Below are 20,316 nucleotides of genomic sequence, written 5' to 3' on the forward strand. Positions count from 1 at the left end.
AACACTGCCGCCACACGGCTTCAAGAAAACCACAGACGCCAAACCTCACAGCACCCCGCTGGAACGCAACCCACACAACCCGCCCGGAATGTGTCAGTTCCCAAATCCCAACCGGGGTTACTTCCCACTCCAAACGTCTCACAGCGGCAATCGCCCCACTAGGCCACTAACCGTTTCTGGCCCATGCGTGGTTGCCAGTGAAAGACACGCGCCGGCAACGGCGCATGACACCATCACCAGGGACCGTGAGCTGTGCTGGCGGAGGTAGGCCCTACCGCCCTAGGAGCCAGCAGCGGCGGAGGCATTTCCCTGCATTCTGTTGCGTGTCAACAGCAAGGGCTCGTCCGAGAAGCCCCTGGCCGACGGCTCCAGCTGCTCAGCCCGGCCGCCCGATTACATGATTCACACAAGCCGGCACAGTCAACCAGCAACACCTGAGATAAGGCTGATACATTCGCTGCAGATGCCAGGCTGAAGTATATATCATAATAAGCTGAGGCCAAATCGATTTGCGCACACACGGTATAACGGTTTTGTGTTGTGAAGCTGGAGTTGACCCCACCGCCAGCACCTTCTTGCAACGCGATGGGCCATGAAATGCCCTATAGTGGTTGTAGCTGGGGCGTGTGGTCATCGCGAGCACGCTCAGCTCAGGCCCACCGTGACTAAACAGGTCCCATATATACACCCAGCAGAACAGCAACCTACTTGGCGCCAATCATACGAACAAAACGTTCCTCGCTGGACGTTTCGCCAACGATCTAGTCCTCTCGCGTCATCATGCCATCCACGTGGGTGATGCGCCAGTCGCGAATCGATACAGCCCGTTTCCTGTGAAGCAACAGTAGAAATCTGCTCAATTTTGCACGCACAACCTAGTACAGAGAGCAGGCTGCCATAGTGCAAGTATTTCATTCTTCCCCCGACCAGCTTGGCGAGCATTTCACCAATGTATAAGTTGCATCAGCTGTCATGGGGGTTACAGCTCTGCTAAATATAATCCAAGAAGACAGTATCGAGAAACAGAGCCGGGTTTTCCGCTGCGCGCGCGCGCGTTTAGTTGACTATATATAGCAGATGTGCTTGATGGAATAGTGATGCAGGTTCTGGTGTGCCATGCACTCAGCGAAATCAGCGAGCTGCTACTCAGCCGTTTTGCTGTGGACAGTCTTGGCTGTATGCACGCAAGGTATGTAGAAGCTCACCATAACAACAGTGTTATTACACGGCGTTGACGTCGCAAACGTCTCAAGGCTTTGTCACTGGTACCCGACGAAACCTCGGGCGGGGCGGGAGTCCTCTGCTCGATTTGCGGGTTGCGCGAGGCCTCTGCATTGACATGATTGCCTATATGTCTCTTCAGGAGCTCCCGCGGGAATACTTGATGGCCCGGCCGGGCAGGGCTGGCAGAACGTTGCGTGGGAGGGCCCAGATGCCGCACAGTCTCTCCCGCGGTCAGCATTGTGGCAGCCGGGAACGCAGGCGTCTCCACGACGGCAACCCGAGCAGCCTCCTTTCCAGGAAAGTGCTCTCGTCAGCACAGCACAGGATGCGGCTTCCTTGGTGAGGCGCAACCTGCAGCTGCTTGATTGCCTCCTTTTTGGATGCCCCTCGCCGCCGCCACCGCCACCAAGCCCCCACCCACCAAGCCCGCTTCCTCCGAGCCCGCTGCCTCCCAGCCCGCTTCCTCCCAGCCCGCCGCCTCCCAGCCCGGGACCTCCCAGCCCTGCCCCGCCGAGTCCAGAACCGCATTCGCCTGCACCCCCGTTGCCTGTCCCCCCAAGCCCACGCCCACCCAGCCCCGCCCCTCCCAGCCCGCCGCCTCCCAGTCCGGCTCCTCCTGGCCCACCTGCCCCAAGCCCGACACCTCCATCGCTGCCTCCGCCCAGCCCTGCTCCTCCGAACCCGGCACCGCCAAGCCCGACGCCTCCGTCGCCGGCACCTCCCAGCCCGGCGCCTCCCAGCCCGGTTCCCCACAGCCCGCCTCCGCCCAGCCCGGCGCCTCCCAGCCCGCCTCCACCCAGCCCAGAGCCTCCCAGCCCGGCACCTCCCAGCCTGCCTCCGCCCATCCCGGAGCCTCCAAGCCCGGCGCCTCCTAGCCCGCCTCCACCCAGCCCGGAGCCTCCCAGCCCGGCACCTCCCAGCCCGGAGCCTCCCAGCCCGGAGCCTCCCAGCCCGGCACCTCCCAGCCCGGAGCCTCCCAGCCCGGCACCTCCCAGCCCGGAGCCTCCCAGCCCGCCTCCTCCCAGCCCGGAGCCTCCCAGCCCGCCTCCACCCAGCCCTGGGCCGCCCAGCCCGGCACCTCCCAGCCCGGCACCTCCCAGCCCGGAGCCTCCCAGCCCGCCTCCACCCAGCCCTGGGCTTTCCAGCCCGCTTCCCCCCAGCCCGGAGCCTCCCAGCCCGGAGCCTCGTAGCCCGCCTCCACCCAGCCTAAAGCCTCCCAGCCCGCCTCCACCCAGCCCTGGGCTTCCCAGCCCGCTTCCCCCCAGCCCGGATCCTCCCAGCTCGGCGCCTCCCAGCCCGCTTCCCCCCATCCCGGATCCTCCCATCCCGGAGCCTCCCAGCCCGGCGCCTCCCAGCCCGGCGCCTCCCAGCCCGGATCCTCCCAGCTCGGCACCTCCCAGCCCGCTTCCCCCCAGCCCGGAGCCTCCCAGCCCGCCTCCACCCAGCCTGGAGCCTCCCAGCCCGGCGCCTCCTAGCTCGATCCCGGCACCTCCCAGCCCTCCACAGCCCAGCGCGGCACAAATGAATCCACTGCCACCCAAACTCGCGGGCCCACCTTCGCAACCCCCACAGCCGCCGCCTGCAGCCTTGGGTGGTGGCACATTGCAGTCGCTCAGATCTCCACCTCCCTCCCCACCGCCTGCAGCAGTGACTGCGTCCCCGCTATGGCTGCCTCCAAGCCCACCCGCACCGGCAAGTCCCAATTTGCTACAAGCCCTCGGCTCGCCAGCAGCGCCCCCGCCCCCGCCACCCTCTGTCAGGGTAAGTCAGCGTCCGGGCACAGCATGCAACTTCGCATCCCTTCCCTTGGGCTGGGATCCCATTGAAGCGGACACAGGCCAGCCGTAACATCTGCAATCGTTAGCTCAGTTAACGTGAGGCCCTGCTCATGTGTGGCTGGATGCAGGCCGACGCGCTGCCAATGCTGGAGGTCACGGATCTTCAGGATGCTGCTTTTTCGGCCAGCAACAGGCTTGTCGGTGGCGTCAGTGATGACTATACAGATCCTGACGAGGACATGCTTCTGGCCGATGCCTCCTTCGTCATAAGCGAGGGGGCGACAGGCGATCAGGCGGGCACGGACGGCTGGAGTGCGCAGCAGGGCGGCTTGGCAGCCGGCAGTCCACCAGCGGCCCCTAGCAGCCTTGGTTCGGCGGTCGCACAGGCGCCGCCGCTGCTGATTGCACTGCGAGGCTCGGCGCACGTGCGGGTGGCTGTGTACGAGCCGTACACGGAGCTCGGCGCGGCGGCGCAGCAGCTGGTCATGGCGTCGTCGCCGGGGGTGTCAGGCAGCAGTAGCAGTGCTGGTAGCAGTAGCAGTGGTAGCAGTAGCAGTGGTAGCAGTAGCAGCCGCACGGTGCCAGTGGCGGTGGAGGTGCAGGGTACAGTGGACACGCAGGCCGTGACTCCATCAGGACGTCCGCTGACGGTGGGTGCGTGCAGCTGCAAACCGCGTTGGGCATTGTTTCTTCCTGCACTTGGCCTTACCCGCGTGCTTGCTTTCCCCAGTCACTCATCATACGTCCGACGCCTCTTCACATCCCACCGTGCCCGCCGCCCCCTTTCACACACACGGACCCAATCGCTCGTACGCACAGTTGACGTACGTGGCTCGGGACGCCGCGGGGAACACCGCCCGTGTGGAGCGCACCGTAACGGTGTACGACGCGTGTGCAGCCGTACACGAGCACAGGCACGTACGGCACGAAGGTGCTGGTTTCATCCCATCCCTTCCTGGCTGCATGCTGCTCGTGCGCCCATGCGCTCAATACTCAAACGTGCAATGCACGGCTCTGCCATCCGTTTAATCCGTTGCTCCCTTGTCTCGTACAGGTGTTCGGACAGCATGCAGTGCTCCGTGCTCGGGGCCTGCGACGCGCGCCTCCTCGCCACCGCAGACCTTGTGGCGGCGGCCAGAGCGGCGGCCATTGCCACCACCAACAGCAGCAGCAACAGCAGCAGCAACAGCAGCTGGAGCTTCAGTGCGGGTGCTTCGGCCCTGGTCGCCGGCTCGCTGCTGACGTCAGCTGCCGAGTACATTACCGCCGCAGCTACGGCGCCCGACGCCGCCGCCGCGCTGCCACCAAGCGTGGTGGTTTCCGAGCTAGAGCTCGCGGAGCAAGAGGCTGACTTGGCCGCCGCCGGCGGCGCCTCACAGCAGCCGCAAAACGCACGGCGGCTCCTGGCGGACACCACGCCACCAGCCATCACGCTGCTGGGCGAGGGGCAGCTGTACGACACGGGCACAGGCACGGGCAGTGTGTACGGCATGATCCACACGGTTTTCGTGGGTGAGACGTTCCTGGATCCAGGGGCGGTCGCGCTAGATCTGGTTGACACGTACCCGGATGAGCCCAAGCAGGAATCGTTGCTGGATCCCAGCCTGATCGCCGTCACGATCACGGCGCCGTCAGGGGCGCTCGTCAGCGCCGTACGTACGGACGTGCCCACGGGCAATGCGGCGGCTGGAGGCAGTTTGCCGTACGTGCTGGCGTACGACGTGGCGGATGCGGCCGGGAACCGTGCGCGTACGGTGTACCGTCGTGTGTACGTTTTCTGCCGTACGCCCGAGGTCGCGTGCTTCGGCAGCGGTGGCGCCGCTCGCAGCTGCAGTGTCGCGGGCGTGTGTGGCGCCGGCGCCGCAGCTGACCTGTTACTGGCGCCCGCCGCGCTCGCCGTCTCCGTGCCCGCGGCTGCCACTGTTGCTGCTGTTGCCGCTGGTGCCCAAGCGGCATCTTCCTCCACTGCCGCCGCACCGACACTTACCCTGCTGGGCAGCAGCAGCGTGCGTGTGCGTGCCGGTGTGCCGTACGACCGGTGCCAGGGGCTTGACACCGAGAGTTGTGACCCAGGGGCTAACGCCACGGTGGCGGCGGCCGGCGACCTGGCGGGCCGGGTGGTGGCGTGCGCCGACCGCGCGGCTGCCGCAGGCGTGGCGGCGCCGCGGCCGTTCGTGTTGGTGGGCCTGCGCTACTGCGGCCTGGATACCCGGCGGCCGGGACGCCACATAATCAGCTTCCACCTGCCCCTCCTCTCCGATGGGGGGGCGGCGGCGTCAGCAGCGGCAGCGGGTGACGAGCTGGTGGTCCGCAGAGTGGTCGTGGTGGAGGAGCTGTGCGAGGAGGGCGAGCAGCCTTGTGGCGACGGCCGCTGCAGCGCGGGAGGCGTGTGTGCAGACATGCTGGCGGGGCTCTCAGCCGCCGCAACAGCCGGGGCGGCGGCGGCAGCCCTTCTCCAAACCTCAGGAACCATCTCCACCACCACCGGCGCCGCCAGCAGCGCTGGGCTGCTGGCGGCCCTAAAAAGCCAGCTAGCCTATGCTGCCACTGCCACCAGCGGCGGCAGCAGCAGCAGCGATGCAGCTACAGCAGCAGCAGCCTACGTGTCCCCGCTGGGCGCGGCGAACCAGCCGCCGCAGCTGCGGCTGCGGTCCTACCCGCCGGCGGTGCTGGAGGGCCAGGCTGTGGCGGTGCGACAGGGCACTGCCTACCGCCGCTGCGCAGCCGGGCAGGTGCCCACGCCGCAGCTGCCCTGCGAGCCAAACGCCACGGCCTGGGACGCCGAGGACGGCAATATCACACAGCTGGTGAGTCGCTGCTGTTGTGCGTAGGAGGACGCTTTTCCAAACGAGTCGTCCTGTTGTTGGTTGTGCGTGCTTGGTTGGCGCTGGGCTTGATTTTGGGACCGGCTTTGCATACGGGAGTAGTTTACTGGTGTTACCGTATTTTAGCAATTTGAGTGCAATCCAGTAACTCGCGGCTGTTATGGCCGGGTGATGTATGCGCACCTGACAAGCCGTGCTCGCACATCGCCGCCGCCGTGCCGTACGTGCCTGCACAGGTGGCGCTGTGCCCGCCCGCCGACTGCGCGCCCAGCCAGTGCCGGGCGCACGCCCTTGCGGCCAAGCAGCCGGCGGACTGTGGAGTGGACACGACCACAGCACCCGCCGGCGCCACGCTGCGCCTGAGCCTGGCCGTGTTTGACACGGCGGGCGCCGTGGCGGTGGCGGAGCGGGTCATCCGCGTGGTCAGCCCGTGCGGCGAGGCCAACGGCCAGGTGGCGGCGGCGCAGTACGTGTGCGATGCGCCGAGCGGTGCAGCGGCTGGTGCAGCCACCGTTGGACGTTACGTGTGCAGCGAGGTCCCCTGCGAGGCGCTGGCCGCGTTGAACCAGATTGCGGCGGCGGCTGGCGCCGCAACCAGCTCAGCGCCGCGGCTGTTCCTGTTGCCCGCCTCGCATCAGCTGCTGCCGCTGCCGGCCAACGGCAGCAGCGTCTCCGGCGGCGGCGTACTCGCCGCATCCGGGCCGCCTGTGGCCCTGGACCGAGGCGCAGCGGCCAACCAGACGCTGACACTTACGTATGGTACGCCCTCGCCCATAGACCTGGCGCCCTGCGCCTCGTTCTCTGCCCTGACCTCATCCGCAGTGCTCAGCGGTAGTCCAACTTCTGCTGGACCAGCGCAGCAGCAGCAGCAGCAGTCGCGCCCCTGTGCAGCCGTGGCGAACAGCACTGCGGAGGGCGACCTGACGCCCTTCATTGAGGTTCACGTGGAGCCGGTGTGCGATGACAGCAGCAGTGGCAGCAGCGACGGCAGTAGTGGAAGTGCAGATATGCCTGCGACGACGCCGGCTTGCGGTAACAGCTGCAGCGTTGCGCAGCTGAGCTCGGGCGCCTGCCTGCCAGGCACGTACCGGGTGGTGTACAGAGTGCAGGCCGCGGCCGCCGCCGGGGCCGCCGCCGCAGGTGCTGCTACAGCCGCCGCCACGGCGCTACAGCTTCTGGTAGCGGTCGAGGAGGTGCGGGTGACTCGACTGACAGAGCTCGTGTTTGTGCCCTGGGTGGAGCAGCTACTGCCGGCGCAGCAGCAGCAGGCTGCGGGTGCTGCGGCAGTAGCGGCAGCAGCTGCTGCTGCCACGAACCGGACGGCTGTGGAGGACCTGGCTGCAGCGATGCGGCTGCTCGCCAGCGCCGGCGGTGGCACTTCTGGCGCTACTGCCAGCGGGCTACGCACTGCTGCTGCAGCCGCCATGTCGGCTGCGCTGACCGCGCTCGGCATGGCGCCCGGCACAGTTCGTGGCATGGAGCTGGGTGCTGGAAGCAGCAGCAGCAGCAGCAGCAGCAGCAGCAGCAGCAGCAGCAGCAGCAGCAGCACTGTGACCATTCTTGAGCTCAGCCCTGCAGAGCAGCAGCAACTCAATCTCACGGCAGGCAATGCCGCTGCCGCCACTACGATATACGCACTGCGTGTGTCATCCATGTCCATCATCACAGCTGTTGCGGCCTTCCGGCCCACACCAGCTCAGCTGCTGCCTTCGGCCGCCACAGCCTCCGGCGGCCGCCGACACAGCCTCCGCCGCCTTGCCCAGCTGGGAGCAGTAGCGGCAGATGTGACCTCGCTTACCGCGTGCGGCGTCCCGGACCCATCTCTGCCTGCTGCGCCGTACTTGACTTCCGCTGCCGCCAACACCAGCAACACCGCCGCAGCTGCCGCCAGCGGCGGCGCCCTGGTCTCCCTGGGCGGCCTGTCTAGCGCCTGCACCACCCCGCAGATCAGCTGGGTCGACTACCTGGCTGCGCAGCTGGCGGGTGCGGTTGAGGACGTGGACCGTGCGGCGGCGGAGGCGGCCTCTGCGGCAGAGGCGGCGGCCGCGCTGGCGGCGGCACAGGCGGCGGCATTTGAGGGCCGTGATGCCCAGTACGAGGCACTGGTGGGGCAGTGGGTGCGCGAGGGCGCGGCAGCAGAGGCGGCAGCAGAGGCGCGCGCGGCCGAGGCGTTGCGTGTGCTGGTGGCGACATTGGCGGCGCAAGCCAACGTCACAGCTGCGGCGGCGGCCGTGCAAAGCTTGTTCCAGGCTGCTCTGACGGAGGCGACCCAGTCCGCACGGCTTGCGCTGCTTACGGCGGAGACAGTATGGGGCGGCGTCGAGTCCCTGACGGGTGACGGCGGCTCGACAGACACCGCAATCAACGGCACGAGCGACAATACCACTGAACTCAATGCTTTCCTGGCTTGTGCCAGGCTGAGGGGCGCCGGCAACGGAGCCGTCTTCGCCTTCACAGTCGCGGCGAACACCCGAACTGCTGAAAGTAAAACAAACAATCCCCAAACTTCTTTTGGAACGGCAACCGAACCGAACACGACCAATGACGCTTCAAACAGCCAACTTCACCATCATCGCCGGCGACTGATGACATCTACAGGCAGGGATGGCAGATTTGATGGATACGTAGTAGCGTCAGGCCGGGACTTTGATTACAGTCTGTGGGACGTGCGGGCGGCAGAACGCGCACGCCACGTGGGCTCGTCCAAGAACCGAGTGCTTGCGGGCCTTCTGCTGCACCAGGTGAATTGACTTTGCATGGCTGGCTTGCTGGAGGTGACTGCTTGGGTGGCTGGGTGGTGGCTGCGGCGACTGTGGCCTGTGGCTGGGAAAGCGTGTGTGTGACTCGTACTGCTGCCACATTTCTGTCGTACTCACGGCAATGGCCGCCGCCCCTGCCTACCTGCAGGTGCGACGCACGGCGCAGGAGGTGCGGGACCGCTCCAGCGCTGACGGCGCGCTGTGCCGCCGCACCACTCACTTCAGTCTGGTGCCCAGCTGCACCGCCGCCCCTGAGGCTGTCGCAGCTGCTGCCAGTCCCACGGCTGCTGCTAGTGCCGCCGGCCGCGCCGTCAGCTACATCAGCAGCGGCGGCGACCTGGGCGGCATTGGCATCGACCCGCACTTTGAGCTCAGGTCGGGCATGTTCCAACCCGACCTGAACGCATCTGACTACTACAACACAAGTCAGGTGCGCACTTGTGGCTTCTGTTGATCGGCTGTGACTTCTGATCCTGTACGGTTTGTTTATTTTGTTCAGCGGGGATCACACCGGCTGCCCAACTTCTCGTGACCGCCACCGCCATATGGGCGTGGTTCCAACCTCGCTCGCGCAGCTAGCCTGCTCCTCCCCATGCCTCCACGCACCTGCCTCCGCGCATCCTCCGCAGGGATCCCCTGAGCTCAACCCCGCGGGCGTTCCCTACGGCTTCTTCCACCTGCCCCTGCCCGGCGTCCCCCGCCGCCTGGCCGCCGGCTACCCCTTGCTGCTGGATGTGCGGCTGAGCGCGCAGCGGGCGGCCCAGGCCCTGGACTACCTGTCGCGCGGATCCTACCTGTCTGCAGCGCTCACCAAGTGCGTGTGTTTTGCATGCTGTTATACATGTGTGCGTGTATGTGTGCGCGTTTGGACAGGCACAACGAGAGTAGCAGGGTCAGCATGCGAGCTGTCCCTGCCTGCTTGCCCACCATTCCCGCGCCCCACTCCCCTCGCATCCTCCCTTCCCTTTCCCCAACCCTACTCCAGGTCTCTGGAGGCGACGCTGGTCTTCTACTCCGCCGATGCGGCCGTGTTCGGCGTGTGGTCCGCGTCCTTCACCTGGCAGGACAGCGGCGTCATTCACGCCACCGCACGGCTGCTGGGCCTGCCAGCTATAAGCTACGGCGAGGCCCTGTCGCGGCTTGACGTGAAAGCGTTCCAGCGGCGGCTACTGCCGGACCTGGCGCTGCTGCTGCTGATCGCCTGCTACTGCCTGCTCGCGGGCTGGGACGCATATCACACCCTGGCAGAGCAGGCGGCGCTGAGGCGCGAGCGGCGGCGGCTTAAGGAGAAGTGGGAGCAGATTCATGAAGGGCGGGAGAAGGGGTTGGGGTTGGCGGCAGGGTGGCAAGACAGCGATAGTGCCCGCGGCGAGTCTGCCGCGGGCATGGGAACCGGTACTGGCGGCGCGAGTGCGTTTGTGGTTGCCGCCGCTCAGATGCTCGCACGGACGGCCGACGGCAAGGCCGAAGGCGCTTCCAGCGGGCTGCTGCCGCCGCCGCCGGATCGCACACCGCCGCCTCGTTCCACTCAGCAGCTGGTGTTGGCTGCCGGCGGGCCCCAGGCGGTTGCAGAGGCTGTAGAGGCGGCGGCGGAGGGAGCGCAGGCGTGGGGCCGCGATCCCACCGCCTCCACCCCTGCTGCCAGTGCGCCGCCTGCTGGCCGGCAACACCAGCAGGGAGCCCGCGGCGGCATCCTTCACGGCGGCCTTCCCGCCGCCGCCGCCAACCATGACATGGACACTGACGGCCGCCGCCACCGCCGCCACAGCCGGTGGGGCAGCAGGAGCCTGGCGGCGGCTGCTGGCCCCAACGCCAAAGCAAACGGCAGCGGCGGCGGCAGCCGGCGCGGCACCAGTGGGGCAGCGGACCGCGGCGTGCATTACCGGCCGGCCATGAGTGTGCTTTGGCTGTGCTATGAGGCGGTGGTGTGTGGGCTGATGGCGGCGGCCCTGGGCGTGTTCTTCACATACGCCATTCGGCTAAGCGTGAAGGACGACTTCACAGCAGGGTGGGTGGTGGTGGTGGGTGGCGGGTGGTGGGTGGTGGTGGTGGGTGGCGGGGTCAAGGAGGTGGGGGGAGAGCTGGTGGTAAGCTGGGTGGCTGGGGTGCAGGGGGGGCGCGGAGCTGCGGCGCGCGTGTGTGGGGCTTCCGGGCAATGTGTGAGCGATGCGTATCATACACGTGCGATCCATCGCCCCTCTTGACTCGCATGCGCTGCTTCAATGCGGCGGCCTGTCTGTTTGTGCACAGGGGCAGTGTGTATGATGCAGACACATTCTCGCCAGCTCGATTCTTCCTCATCAGACGCCAGGAGCCGCAGTCGGCCCCCTCAGTCACCGTCAACGGCTCCGCCACCACCGCTGCCGCTGCTGTCCCGGCTCCGGGCGGGGCGGGGCGCTGGCGGCTGCCTGCCGACACCTCGGCGTGGGAGGCGGTGGGCGCTGAGTTCGGGCGTGTGGACGACATGTACAGCGCTGTGGTACTGTACAGCTTCCTACAGGTGCGTGCGTGTGCGCGCGAGTGTGCATGCAGTGGTGTGTGCGTTGTAAGCACTGTATCCCGCTCTTCACAGCGGCCCCCCGCCCACCGCCCCCGTCTACTTGGCAACTCCGCAGCCCCGACCCGCACGCCCTTGGTCCCCGCAGGCCCTGGTGCTGGCGCTGCTGCTGGTGCGCCTGCTGCACGCGCTGTCCTTCCAGCCGCGGCTGTCCGTCATCAGCGGCACCCTGGCCCGCGCGCTGCCCGGCCTGACGCACCTGTTTGCGGTGGCCACGGTGGTGGTGGTCATGCTGGCGGCGGCGGTGATGGCCACACAGGGTGCCAGCCGGGCGGCGCAGCTGTCCTCCTACTCGGCGGCGGTCGCGTGGATGTACAAGCTGGTGCTGCTGGGGGATGACGAGGGAGTGTTCCAGGTGGGGATGGCGGGGCGGCTGGGTGGGCGGGCCATCACTAGGGGGCCGGCGTGGACACACACACGCACACACACACACACACACACACACACACACACACACACACACACACACACACACACACACACACGCCTAGGGAGGCCGGCTGCAAGATGACGAGTTTCAGCATGGAGGTGGCGATGCTAGTTGCAAACGTGGACGGCGCTATGAAACCTTTCCAGCGCTTGCTCTAGTTGTCCTGTTACCGTGGGGCATCAGCAGTGCCCGCCGCAGTCCGCGCATGCGCTGCGGTCCCCTGCATCAACCCATTCACCTGTGCCACTGGCGTTACCCTCTGGCCTGCAGGCCCTGCTGCTGTCCGCGTCCAGCCTGGCCCCAGGCGAGCGCGTGGTGACGGGGCTTGTGTACGGCCTCAGCTGTTTCGCCTTCCAGATCCTGCTGGGCAGCTTCGTGCTGGTGCTGCTACTGGGGCCCTTCTTTGGTGAGCGCTGGTGACGTGGCAGGAGTCAGGGCAGGCGTGTGCGTGTGGCTGTGTGTGCGTGTGTGTGCGCGCGCGTGTGTGTGTGTGTGTATGTGTGTGTGTGTGTGTGTGTCTGTGTTCTACTTCAGGCAGCCCTGACCCTTGAGCCGGTGGGAATCCGAACTTTTATTTCCGTTCCTGCCACGCAGAGCTGAAGCAGGCAACGGCAGGTCAGCCGGGTGTGCCGCAGGACATCATGCGCATACTGCGCTGGTGGTTGGAGCACAACCTGCGCCGCGCACCAAAGAACAAGGCCCTGGCCTGCCGCATTGACGACTGGCTGCTACAGCCACCGCCGGCCGGCGGCAGGCTCTATCGCGCCTGGGCCCGGCTGCTACTGCCGCTGGCTATGCTCCGGCTCGGCAAGGCCTGCGACCGCGGCGGTGGCAGCAGTTACTGGGGCGGCGGCGGCGGCGGAGCCGGTACAGGAGCAGCCCCGGGTAAAGCCAAGATTGACAGCAGTGGCGGCGGTGGTGGTGGCGGCAGCGGCGGCGGCGGCGGCTACTTTAGGCCGGATACGCCTGGCGGCACCCGCTTCACAAACCTGGCGGACATCAAGGTGTCAACCAGTCATGTTGCCGCCGCCGCCGCCGCGGGCTTCGCTAGCGACATCAGCAACCGTGGCCTGCGGCTGGGCGCCCCTGCGCCCTTGCTGCTGCAGCTGCCCACGCCGCTGTTCCCTGGCGGCGCCGCCAGCGCAGCCTCCGCGGCTGCGGCGGCGGCGGCCGCGGGCAGTGTCGACGCCACCGCTTCGCCGGGGCCTCTCCCGATCAAGCGCTCCCGCACCGCGACAGCCACGACCCTTCGTTTCATGGACAGCAGTGGCGGCGGCAAAGGCGGCGGGCGCGATGGCGGCGGAGGTGGAGGTGGAGGTGGAGGCGCGGCGCTGGACATTTCCGATGTACGCTTTGCGCTGCGTACCATGTCACTCAAGCAGATCGCGATTGCGTCGGCCAGCGGCAGCGGCGGCGGCAGCAGTGCCACGTCGCCGTTCCTTACCACCACCGGCGGGGCGGCGGCGGCCGCGGCGACGGGCAGCTTCACCGGTGTCCTCAGCCGCCGCGGCAGCCGCCTCAGTCGCGGCCGGCAGCATGATCTGGTCGGCAACAGCGGCGGCCAGATGCTCATCGCGTCACGGCGGTCGTTTCGTTCGGGCCGGTCCCAGCGCAGCCTGGTTGCAGGTGCCGGCGTCCTGGGGTCTCCTGGCGGCGGGATGACGGTGACGGGCGCTGGTGCCGCCGCCGCGATGACGCGCTCCTTCAGCAGCCGTTTCGCCGTCGGCTTCGCTGCTCTTGGCGGCGCCGGCCGCAGGGGCACGGCGGCCACAGAGGCAGGCCAGCACGACAGTGTGGATGGCGGTGTGGGCGGTGGCGGCAGTGCCAAGAACTTGATAGCGCGAATGTTCAGTGTCACGCGGCAAGGCAGCTCGCCAAAGGCGCCTGCTGTTGCCTCAGGACCCAGCGGCGCCGCCGCGGCCGCTGGCAGTAGCTCAGGCGGCGGCCGCATGCATCAGATGCTGCTACTGCCGCAGCTGCCGCCCACGCTTCTGGAGGACCCTCGGTCCGAAGAAGACGAGGTCGCCGCCGCGTCACACATGGACGCCCCTGCGCCCGTCGGGAGCAGCCCCGCGGCGCCATTCCCTAGCCACAGATCCACGCAGTCCTTCTCCACGGCCGTTTCCGACGCCGAGGCCCACGGCGAGGCCGACGACATCTTCTCTGTGTCCAAATGGCGCAGCGAGCCGGACTCGCCGCCCGCCTTCGGCGCCGGCGAAGCGGAGCTGCCGGAGCCGGCAACGGGCTTGCTGCGGCCTCAGGCGGCTTGGGGCCTACAGTCGCCGTCGGGCAACAGATTGGCCCCCGGACCGGCCCCGCTGCTGACGTCGCCGACAGAGGGGTCGCCGCTGATAAGGTCACCGGCGGGCTCATTCAGCACCAACCGCTCGCTCATGCCGCGGCCATTGATGACCGTCGGCATCGCTGCGGCCGTGTCGGCTGCCGCGGCGGCGGCGGCCGCCTCGCAGGCGGCAGCCCACCGCCTCCCGCGCCGCACAACTTCCTCGCCCCAACAGCACCAGTTTGGCAGCCAGTCGCAGCTGCAGCTGCAGGTGCCATCCAGCAGCTCGCGGCACCGCGCGGCGTTATCACGCATGGCACGCGACAGCGACGGCACGCCGTTGCCTGCAGCCGCCGCACATGTCCTGGCGGGTGCGGACCCCTCGCGCTGGAGCACCGATTTTGGGGTTCAGGCCGCTGCTGCCGAGGGCAGTGGCGGCGGGGGCCGCCGGCGGTTCTCGGCCATCCAGCCCGCGGTTGCTGGCGTGAGTGCGTCGGGCGATGCTGTCACATGGGCGGGAGCAAATCAAGACAGCCGCGCGTCCGGCTATGCAGCCCTACAGGCACTGGAGCCGCCAGACTTGCCGTCAGTCCTGGGCAACACACGGTCACCGCAGCGGCAGACATCGCCCGAGCTGCTGCATTCGCCGGACCAGGTTGCTGCCGCGGCAGCGGATGCCGCCGCCGCGGCAGAGGCTGCAGCCCTGGCCAACACCGTCCTTCACAACCTCATGCTTCGCTTCGGTGGTGGCGGTGGCAGCAAGGAGGCCGCCGCGGCGGTGGCTCCGTCTCCGGCGCGCCACCAGCAACAGCTTCACATTCAGCCTCCGCTGTCACCTTTGCCGGGCCGGGACTCAGGGGAGGAGGCGACCCAAGGCAGCAGCGGTGGCGCCACGCCCCACTACTCGCAAGGGCCTGCATCCAGCGGCGCCATCGGCAGTCGTGCTTTCCAGCCCTGGACTGACACCGGCTTCCTTCGTGTCAGCATTGCAAGCACTTCTGGGCATGGCGGCAGCACCAGCGGCATGGTTATGCCCACCGGAGCCGCAGCAGCTGCTGTGGCGGCGGCGGCGGCTGCAGTAGCGGCTAGCCGATCTGTGACGCTGTCGCCACGCCTGCCCTTGCGCTCCCGGCTCGCATCCTTCCGGCGCTCCTCTGCGGTCACGGCTCAGGAGCTCCTGACGGCCACTGGGCAGCCGCTGGGACTGGGATTTGCAGCAGCTGCCGCCGGCATTGGCAGGGGCGCAAGCCGGGGCGTGATACACAGCGCTGCCGGTGCCGCCGTAGACGCTTCCAGTGCCGTGCCGGCAGCAGTAGGGACCGACGGCGGCGTCACGCTTGCCCCACAGCCCCAGCTGCCGCGTACATTGGTACTGCGTTCTTCGGCTGCGGGCCTGGGCGGCAGTGGCAGTGGCGGCGGTGTGCGCATGAGCGCAGGCAGTGAGCAGACGCAGGAGCAGGCAGCCAAGGCCGTGCCGGGCATTGACATCGAAGCACCAGCGGTCTTGGGCTCGGCGTCGGGTGCAGCATCCCCGGTGCCGGTGGGCGGCCAGGTGGGATCGGTGCAGCCAGGTCAGCAGCAGTTGCGGGCCAGGTCGCTAGGGCGGCTGGCGGCCCGAGTGGAATCAGGCCCCATCACCCTGCAGCAGTCGTACAAGGCGCTTCGGAACCTGCTGGCCGTGGCTTCACCGACTGCGGCACCCCCGACGACACCTGTGGCGCCAGCAGCGGCGCACGTGGCACCGGCTGCAATGCCGGTGGGTGAGTTTGATGGCGATGGCAGCGGCGCGGAGTCGGCCCTGGGTGCGCGGGGCGGAGGTGCGCTGCTGCGGCGGGTGCTGCCGCGAGCCACTGTTGACGGCGACGGCGCTGCGACAGCGGAGAGCCCAAGGGCGCCCATCATCCGGGTGTCCTCTCAGAGCTCTTTCGGAGCGCTGGGCAGGACTCAAACGGTGGATGGTGCGGTGGCGGTGCCGGGACCAGTGGTAGCTGCTTATGCTTCCACCGCTGCCGGAAGCATGGATGCAGTGTCCCTGGCGTTCCGCCACAACCCGCCACCCAAGCGCGGCGACTCGGTTCCCGGGCTGCTTTCCCGCGTGCCCGGTGCGCCCGTGCCACCCCCCGGTGCGGGTGTGCAGGCCGAGCACCAACGTCCGGCGCCGCAGCAGGTTTGGCTCCAGAACCCCAGCAACTCCGCCGCTGGCGCGGCGGCGGACGGCAGCAGCGGCAGGCAGCCGGCGGGCGGCGGCAGTGCTGTGGGGTGGAGTGCGCACGTTGCCGCTGCTGCAACCGCAGCTGCAAGCACAGCGCTTGCCGCGCCTGCTGAATCCACCGCTACAGCCAATGCTACAGCCGCAGTCGTGTTTGGGCGGTTGCCTGTCACTCGCAGCGGCGGCAGCATTGCGATGGGCCCGGCAGAGCCGCAGATTCGGCCTGTTACCGCCGGCGCCTCAACTTTCACTGTCGGCATGCCGAATCCTGCCGCAGCCCCAGTGGTGCCCTTGGCGCGCTTCGCATCCACCACTGGCAAACGGTCCCACCATGCGTCCCAGACCTCCGCCGCCCCGGTAGCCGCAGCCGCCGCAGACACCCCATCATCACCCCCCACCACTTCCAGTGCGCATATCGCCGCTCTGGTGGCCCAGCACGAGCAGAGGCAGCGCCACCAGGAACAGCCGCGGCTGCGGCCCGCCGGCACCAGCACCTTCGACAGCCTGGCTTTCGAGGAGGGCGAAGAAGAAGATGTTGGGGGCGACGGCGTGCAGGTTGCGGGCGTTGCCCTGCAGAAACATTGGGAGCAGCCTGCGGGAGCTGGCGGCGGATTGCCGCGCCCCCTGCCGACGCGTGTGAGCTCCGTGCCGGACTGGCGGCTGTTCGTGAACGCCGCCGCCGCTGCCGAGCACGCGGGACAGAGCGGCCACGGCGCCGAGGACGGGGTGGAGGAGCACCACTTGCACGCCGCGGCTGTGGGCGCGAGTGCCAGCGGCGCGACCAGGGCTGCAGCGCCGGGGCCAGCGTCATTCGGCGGGGGGCAGTCTACGTCCAGGCTGACACGCTTCGCGTACGGAATGTGGATGGCGGCAGGCGCGGCGACGACAACGCACAATGCCAGCCTCGGCGGCGGCGGTGGCGGCACAGGCGCAAGCAGAGAGCATGCCATCGGCAGCATCACTGCCCACAGCGGGCTGCAATCGCCTATGCTGCGGCCGCTACTGGTGACAGGCGCCGGCATGGCTGGCGCCGCAGCAGCTGCGGCCTCCAGGACCGCCGTCTTGTCCACCTCGCCAGCGCCGTCCACCGCTGCCGCCACCACCCTGACCTCTCCCCGTAGCGCCGCCGGTCTCGGAGGAAGCGCGGCTGGCGGCACCGCCACAACGTCACGCCTTGCGGCGGTTGTGGCGGGCGCCTGGGCTGCTGATGAGCCGGCGGCCTCATCGCCCGTGCCAGCGGCGGCGCCTGGTCCTGGCCCCGACACGCGTGGCGTGCTGGCCGCCGGGCCAGGCCCTGTCGCAGAGGCCCTAGAAGTGACGAGTGAGGAGGAGGTGGATGGCAGCACAGGCCTTCGCGTTGCAACACACAGAAACCTGACTGAGGCTGAGAGGCGTGAGCAATGCAAGCAGCGGCGTGGTGGGGTGGCGGCTGCAGCCGGTGAGGCGTCCCGCTATGCGTCCCACACGCGCACGGTGCTGGTTCTTGTGGCGGCCATGGAGGTGATGGTGTCAGAGCTGCGAGCGGCGGAGCAGCAGCTGCAGGTGCGTCCACTTGACATGGCTCCTGAACATTCTGTGACGTAATCTGTAAAGTCCCAAGCTCCATTGTGCGCTGGCTGGCCTATCCCACTCTGATTGTGATTACCGAAACCACCCGTTGTGTGTTGCGCCTACAGGCATGGATGGCTGTGCTTGACCGGCTGCACATGTGGCTGCTGCGTGACGGAGGCGGCGACGGGAGCAGCGGCGGTTATGGCTTGGCTGCGGTGCGGCGCACGGCCGCGGCCGCTGCAGCAGGCGTGGCTGCCGTTGCAATGCCTGGCCTCCGCACCGATACCGCCTGCGCAAGCGTCAGGAGCAGTAGTTCCGTCGAGCTCAGCGGTACCGATGTCACGGCTGACGCACTCGCGGCCACAGCAGCCAGCAGTGACTTGAGGCCAAACAGCTCCGGCGGACCCTTTGCCCAAACCTGCAGTGCCGCCGGGCCTGCCCCCATGCTTAGCAGCCCGGCAGCCCACAGTCGCCTGCCGCTGCCGCCGGCGCCCGTGTCTCCTCAGATGCAGCCACCGCCGGCGCAGGCCTTTCCGCCTGTGCAGCGCAACCGCGGGATCAGCAGCGGGTTCCACCGCCTTTCACACAGCTCCTTCGCCTTGCCATCACTCCCCGCCGGCACGACCGCGGTAGCACCCGCGGCAACGACGCCAGGACTGGCACCCTCAGCCGCTGCGTCGGGTGGCGTCAGAGGCAGCGGCACCAGTGGCAGTGCTGTAGATGGCATTGGGCACAGCAGCAGCACCGACGATGACGGGGCCGAGGGCCTGCTGCGATGCCGGCAACCGTCTCCAATCGGTGCACGCTTCCGCGGGCAGGACGGCCCCGCCGTAAGAATGTCCCTTGACAGGGGTGCTTCATCTGTGAGCCGCATGGGCAGTAGCGGTACACGGATGCCTGCTCGCGGCGGCGGTGCAAATGGCGGCGGCGGCGACAGCAGTCCGCTGCGGACGGCATCTTCGCCGTCTACCGGGGTGGCGCAACTGGCGCTCAAAGCGTCACGCCTGCGGCAGCGTGTGTACGAGCTGACGTCGCCGACACCGCAGCAGCAACGGCAGCCACAGCACCCACAGTGGCACCCGCAGCAGAGCTGGCCGGACCAGTGAGCAGTAGGAGCAAATGGCAGACCCGGGTGTGCCACGGACATTAGCGCTTGCATGCCGGTACCTCAGCAGCAGATTAGCAGACGCGGCGGCATCTTCATCATGAGCGGCAGTCACTGCACCGGCACCGCCGCCGCTGCCTGCTTCCCTATGCTTGGCTGGCTGTTGCTGCGGCTGCCTGCTTGGCTGGCTGGCTGGCTGGCTGGCTATTGGTGCTGCTGCTAAATGGCCTGTAGAGGCTATGGAACAACAATCCAGCTAACACTGACGTAATTGCGAACCAGAGTCAGAGTCTCGAATGTGCATGAGAGTGCTTGGGCAACCGGCAAGAGAGGACAACTGTGATGGGAGCGAGTTCGAATCTGCGCATAGCGAGGGGGAGCCCTGCTCCTCGTCATTGCGCCGACAGGCGCTGCACTGGTTCACGTGCTCCCCTACTGGTGCTCGCATGAGTATGAATGTATTGAGTTTGCGGTTTACCCCACTTGGGTTTGCCCTGATTATGATGCTTGATAAGGCTTGCCGGTGACCGGTGTTTGGGTGGCACATCAAGCATGCAGCACGTGAAGCAGCAGTGCAGCATCCCTAAGCATGCAGCACCCATAGCAGCTGGCTTCAACGGTACGCATGCAGCCAAACTTCTGGCCACGCACGGCTGCGCACGGCCGCCTGAACGGCGACTGGGGAAGCAAGTCAACGGGTAGTCAGTTTTATCCGATTCATCAACTGCTTATACAAGGGGATTCTGCCATTTGTATGTACCCTAGTGTACATCATAGGGCAAAGGGACCCAGCAGGCCAATGGTCAAGGTCAATCCTGGATAGCACTCAACGAGAATCAGTCGAAATTTCGCGCATTGTTTGGCGGTTGGGATAGTCGTATGAACCTGAACCTGGCGGTACCTGAAGTTAGCTGTCACGCCCCAGTTCCTTATCCGGAGGCTAAATTACGATGTCTTCCACGTGGCATTAGGCGTCATCTGCCAGCATCCGCCGGCACCATCGGACGCCAGCTCTGCCTAACTCACGGTTGTACGGTAATGAGGCGTTCTAGTGCGGTTGCGGTCCATGAGCAACGAAGGCCAGGTTTGGTGCGACTCCCCTGTTTTGATGCTTACCTGAAATGAGAACTTCAATGCTTCAATGTGTGCGCTGCTTAAACCGTCATTGCTATGTTCCTTAAGCCATTCGACGTGGATGTGAGCTGCCTGTTGGTTCTGGCACGTAGTAAACATGTTGGTAAGAAGGGATTGCGGCAGGTTGCGCCGGTTTGCAACAGCCACGAGTTAGTACTTCAGCAAGGCTGTGGCGTGCAAGTGTTCATCACTACCAACCTTTAAACCTTGAAAGCTGTGTGCCCGCTGCTTCACTTTCACTGTACTTACAAGTCAAACCGAAATCAGGCGTACGACGCTATCCCAGTTCCGCGGCGTAGCGAAGGGGGCAGGCTGCAGGCAAGGTCACGTGGAGGAGGTGAGCGCGGCGCTGCTCAAAAAGCGGCGGGCAGATTCAGACCTGCCGGTGTCTAGTATGCGGCTTTTGCTGGCGAGCATACGGCAACACAGCATGTACGTTGTTGGCTTGTGTTGATTGTGCTTG

General features: G+C 67.0%; 1 protein-coding gene across 3 annotated transcripts; it reads left to right on the top strand.

The window, feature by feature from the left end:
- Nucleotides 1–1,096: 1,096 nt before the first annotated feature.
- On the top strand, nt 1,097–20,308 carry CHLRE_03g174100v5 (uncharacterized protein). Of its 3 annotated transcripts, XM_043060928.1 has the most exons (16): nt 1,097–1,189; nt 1,364–1,798; nt 1,890–2,985; nt 3,131–3,652; nt 3,822–3,916; nt 4,057–5,387; nt 5,469–5,809; nt 6,064–8,568; nt 8,735–9,016; nt 9,216–9,400; nt 9,572–10,594; nt 10,837–11,086; nt 11,232–11,498; nt 11,844–11,979; nt 12,168–17,605; nt 17,740–20,308. In XM_043060928.1, the coding sequence occupies exons 2-16, from the start codon at nt 1,605–1,607 to the stop codon at nt 18,718–18,720; spliced, it is 14,646 nt and encodes a 4,881-aa protein (XP_042926059.1). In that variant the 5' UTR covers nt 1,097–1,189; nt 1,364–1,604; the 3' UTR covers nt 18,721–20,308. The 3 variants fall into 3 exon arrangements, with proteins under 3 accessions (XP_042926059.1, XP_042926058.1, XP_042926057.1); XM_043060930.1 differs by having other exon boundaries at nt 1,097–1,798; nt 3,822–3,933; nt 4,122–5,387; XM_043060929.1 differs by having other exon boundaries at nt 1,097–1,798.
- Nucleotides 20,309–20,316: the final 8 nt, after the last annotated feature.

This window comes from Chlamydomonas reinhardtii, chromosome 3 (genome assembly GCF_000002595.2).
Source record: "Chlamydomonas reinhardtii strain CC-503 cw92 mt+ chromosome 3, whole genome shotgun sequence".
NCBI classification, from domain to species: Eukaryota; Viridiplantae; Chlorophyta; class Chlorophyceae; order Chlamydomonadales; family Chlamydomonadaceae; genus Chlamydomonas; species Chlamydomonas reinhardtii.

Bases quoted from the DNA above. Each gene is read 5' to 3' on its own strand.
- CHLRE_03g174100v5 (XM_043060929.1), top strand. From the start codon at position 1,605: ATGCCCCTCGCCGCCGCCACCGCCACCAAGCCCCCACCCACCAAGCCC. The intron at 3,917-4,056 runs GCACGTACGGCA...TGTCTCGTACAG, and splicing joins GCAGCCGTACACGAGCACAG to GTGTTCGGACAGCATGCAGT. The intron at 9,401-9,571 runs GTGCGTGTGTTT...ACCCTACTCCAG, and splicing joins CTGTCTGCAGCGCTCACCAA to GTCTCTGGAGGCGACGCTGG.